At 43.3% G+C, this 4646-nt stretch overlaps 1 protein-coding gene across 1 annotated transcript; it reads left to right on the plus strand.

Annotated features, from left to right (window-relative positions):
• Positions 1-266: 266 nt before the first annotated feature.
• On the plus strand, positions 267-3310 carry LOC123169303 (uncharacterized). Its single transcript, XM_044587143.1, has 3 exons — positions 267-1706; positions 2159-2243; positions 3058-3310. The coding sequence occupies exons 1-2, from the start codon at positions 587-589 to the stop codon at positions 2197-2199; spliced, it is 1161 nt and encodes a 386-aa protein (XP_044443078.1). The 5' UTR covers positions 267-586; the 3' UTR covers positions 2200-2243; positions 3058-3310.
• The last annotated feature ends 1336 nt before the right edge of the window (positions 3311-4646 follow it).

Below are 4646 nucleotides of genomic sequence, written 5' to 3' on the forward strand. Positions count from 1 at the left end.
TGTTTTCATAGTTTGAGGATCTACATGACACACCTGAAATAGTTTAGGGACCTACAATGCACTTCACTCTTTGTTTTTTAATAGTAAAAGACGTCTATTTCGTTTTTTTCGAGACAAAGAAAGGTCTATTTCGTTCGAAGTTAAAAAAAACATCTATTTCGTTTCTACTCGGAAAGCGTCAGCCAGTTGATTCGGCCCTCGGTGGGATTCATCACAAAAAAAAAAAAACCAAGCAATACGATATTCTCCTCAAAGAAACGAAGCAATAGACGGAGAGAAGAAAACAAACTCACCTATCCCACCGTGCGTCTCTCCGGCGAACCGCGCCCAGCGCCGGCGGCCGCCCTCCCGCAAGCGCTCCGGCGAGTCCTTCCCTCGTTCCGGCACGCCTCGCCCTGCCTCCGCCCTTCGGAGGTTCCCCGACCCCGGCCGATCGAGCTCCTTTGCCCTAGCCCTAGCTCCCCCGGCGATCGACAGTCTCACTTCGGTTCTAGTTTCTCTCCAATTTCACCCTGAAGAAATTTACCTGTGAGCGCCCCTGGTTTCTCCCCAATTTCAATTTGGTGTACAACCTTGAGACTCAAGTATGAGCGGCCACTATTCCAAGCGGGCGACGGCCCACCCGCTGGACGACGAGGACGTCCTCTGGGAGATCCTTCTCCGCCTCCCTCCCCACCCATCGTCGCTCCCCCGCGCGTCCGCCGTCTGCAAGCGCTGGTGCAGCATCCTCTCTGACGCCGGCTTCGCGCGCTGCTTCCGGAAGCACCACCGAAAGCCTCCTCTTCTCGGCTTCTTCAGCGGCGGCACAAGATTCAAGTTCAGTCCCGTGCTAGACCCGCCGGACCGCATCCTGCCCGGGCGCTTCACGCCGCTACACACCCGCAAAGGCTGGATCTGCACCGGGTGCCGCCATGGCCTCGCCGTCCTGCTTGAAGAGTCTTTGCGCAAGGCCATCGTGTGGGATCCCCTCACCGGCCGGCGACACTGTGTGGCTTTTCCGCCGGGGATAGAAGCTGACGATGACGTTTCAAGATGGCATGCCGCGGTGTTGTGTGTTGATGCCGAAGATGGGCACGTGCATGGCGATTGCTTCTCGAGCCCGTTCAAATTGGTATTGATCAACAACGGAGGCGAAAATACGTTCGCTTGCGTGTACAAATCGGTATCTGGTGTGTGGGGGGATATTGTCTCGCTGGCCTCTACACCTAGGATATTTTTCACAAGGCCGAGCGTCCTTGTTGGGAATGCACTTTGTTGGACGCTTTGCAGAGGTGGTGCCCTTGTGTTTGATTTTGAAAGTCAGAGCCTTTGTGTGATGGAGAAGCCCGCGGATGCCCATATTAACCATCAAACGTATGGGTCTGTGCAGCTCTTACGAACAGAGGATAATGAACTTGGTCTTGCCACTTTGTCAAAATTTACCATCCAGTTATGGGAGCGGGAATCAAAATGTGATGGTGTTGTCAGATGGGTGCTGCTGCAGAAAACTATTGAGCTAGAAGGGCTCTTCCCACACTCAATGCAAAGTGGCCACGAAAGGGTATTGTTGATAATGGGGTATGATGAGGACACAAATGTGATTGTTCTTTCTACGACAGTTGGAAACTTCCTGCTCCAAGTTGAATCGATGCAAATCAGACATATTACTCATACAAGTAAAACATGTTACGACCCCCTTCATCCGTACACAAATTTCTATACTGCAGGTAATACAGTAATCCCAATTTGTTTGTTTGGCTTGGATTCCTTACATTTAATTTCCGTTCCTGATATTGTTCATGTGATTAAGGATCCATTGAATATATATAAGAATACATCGAATTAGTTGTTTCTTTGTCACCAAGGTGATTTATGGCAATGTAACATGTTGTTATTACTAGGCAATATTAAAGCTAGAATAGGAATATAACAATTGCTTTAATGTCTAGCAATTTACAAATGCTGACTATGGTTTTGTGCACATAATGATCTCTTCACCAAGTGGTTTCTAACAACCGGAAACTGGGTACAATTGCACTAAGAGAATATAGTGATATCATCTGCTATGTGAAATAGTTAGCGAATTAGACTTTTCATTGTTTTTTTGGGCACATATGCCTTCTCATTGATCCCAATTCTCTTAGAATTTTCATTGTTTTTTGGGCTTCTTTGCTTGTAGGCGGGGGAGTTGGGTGGAAATGGTTGGATCTAGAACTGTGAAAACATGAAGTCTGGTAATGTGCTATCCTTGTTGAACAAGTGAGGTAAATTTATCTTTTTGCTATGTGTATATGTTTTTTGCTTGGTTCTTCAGTTTATAGAATAATGCATGATTAATTGATTTAGGTTTGTAGTGCAAGAATTTGATTAATTTCAGTTCTTACACATCCAGAAAAGAAAATCTTATTTTGATTAGAATCAGCGCTTTGTACAAATTCTCATATGTCATGATACACAAAGTAAATCTTGAATAACCTAACAATCTAGAAGTGCAGTTTTTTCCATCATAAACATAGGATGAAGGTGTGAGACATCACAAAGTAATTGCTCTTTTATTGCCATTCTCGATTTGTAAGGTAGGTTTTGTCTAATAATGCCGATCCAGATGATTTAGTTTTCGACAATTTCCACAATGGTAAAGGTACACCCGGGGACAATTTTACCATTCTTCTTTGGACTTGGTGATAGATGTGGGTTCATTTATTATCCTCGACTCAACTTCTCTTTGAATTTTCATATAGTTTGGGCTTCTTTTGATTATAGGCAGGGGAGTTGGGAGGAAAGGTTGCTGAGACACAGCCATGGCTAGTTGATGCAGGGTTTTTGTGATCAAAATAAAACGATTAAACACCTCTTTCTCGAATGTCCTCCTGCACAATTATTATGGCGATCAATTCATATAGCCTTTAACGTAACCTTCAAGGAGCATAAACACGTTATTTAGGACGTGGCTTAATGGAGTGGACATACACTTAGCTAAACATATTCGGATAGAAGTATGTGCATTATTTTGGGCTATATGGAACACTAGAAATGATATGATTTTTAATGGGACACAATTCACCAATTTTTTGGCAGGTTATCTACAGAGCTACAACTTGGATCTGTATGTGGTCCTCACTCACTCATGCGAACTTCAGGGAGCCTTTGGTTATTGGGTGCAACCGTTGGGAGACGGTAGCACAGGCTATCTTCAGCCGATTTGGGTGGCGAGTTAATAATAGGCTAGGTGTGTAGGCATCGTATCTTATTTTATATCGCCGGATGTGGCACTTTTTCAGTCTTATATCGCCGGCTGTGGCGCTTTCCAGATTTATTTATTTTCGACTACTGGGAGATTATGAGCATCTTTGGACCTTATGACCTTGTTACGTTTTTATTTAATAATATGGCTGCATGCATCAATTGATGCAGAGGCCGGGGGTTTTCTTCCTTTAAATAAAAAGGTTAGTTGGCGCAGGGAAGTTGTTCTATTTTGCTTAGATGCAGCCATGGCCAGTTGGTGTGATGAAGTTCTTCTATTTTGTTGAGACACAGGCATGCCTAGTTGATGCTCAAATTGTCCTCCCGTGTAGTCCGTAGTTTCTTCTGGTATGAATGTATGCCGCGACATGTGATATGGTTGATGCTGAGATTGCTCTTCTATGTAGTATGTAGGTCCTTCTACTTGTATGTACCTGTCCTGTCAAGTGGAACTTGTCGGATTTAATCGTGTGAAGTCTTGTATATAATCTAAGATCAGCAGAACATTAGTCAAGTTGCATGCCTGGTTAGTGACTCCTGGAGTTGCTTGGGTTAATGCTTGACTTTGTGATGTGAGGTACTAGTAAGGTGGATGGGCAAGAAGAAATAGGCTCTGGCACTTCTTCACACATGGTCTTTGCGAAAGTCTCAACATATATAATTGATCTTCCAAGTCCCATCATATATACTGGTTGTGTTTCGTTTCGGTTTAGAAAAAGTATTTTTATTTGGTGAATGTGATTTATTAAGATCATTAATATTTGAACGTGAAGCACTGGAAATTCATTTTAAACATAAATTATGAGCTGAATGTCCTTCGGGTTGACAAAGGTCCTACTGCCAGCCTAGTGGTTTTTTCTAACAAAATATTTTTTGAAAACTGGTCCACTTCTGGATCCGCCGTTGAAATTTCTCTCGATTGGGATTAAACTGAAATATGTTTCCTGTTTCTGGTTTACCACTTGCAGATAGAAGTCACCAAGAGATTCTTCAGGGAAAGCAGAACTTGTTCTTGCCTACCTTGTAGGAGTACTGTGCATAGTTGATAGTTCGCTTCTGTCCTGTACAAGCAAGAAGAATTTGGTGTTACTACTCATGAATGTGCTGCAGTTCGAAGTCTGTACTGGTTAAGTAGTCGGCACCTCTTCCTGCGTTGCAGCGTGGAGGTAGGGGCAGATGCATCATATATACAATAATACAAATGCATTAAATCCTCCGACAAAAATTACTGTGTTTTGCTTCTTGCGGTTTCTCAGAAGCCAGTGAAGTGAAGAGGTTGTAGTTTTTGAATCTTCAGAACTACTCCCTCCGTCTGGGTTTATTAGCCCCCCCTCTTATTTTGAGTTAAAGTCTGACCATAGATTCATTTAACTAATAATGTAAATTATATGCCACAAAAATTATACAATGGATAATCTCTTTTA

The sequence above is a fragment of the Triticum aestivum genome, chromosome 7D (assembly GCF_018294505.1).
Source record: "Triticum aestivum cultivar Chinese Spring chromosome 7D, IWGSC CS RefSeq v2.1, whole genome shotgun sequence".
NCBI classification, from domain to species: Eukaryota; Viridiplantae; Streptophyta; class Magnoliopsida; order Poales; family Poaceae; genus Triticum; species Triticum aestivum.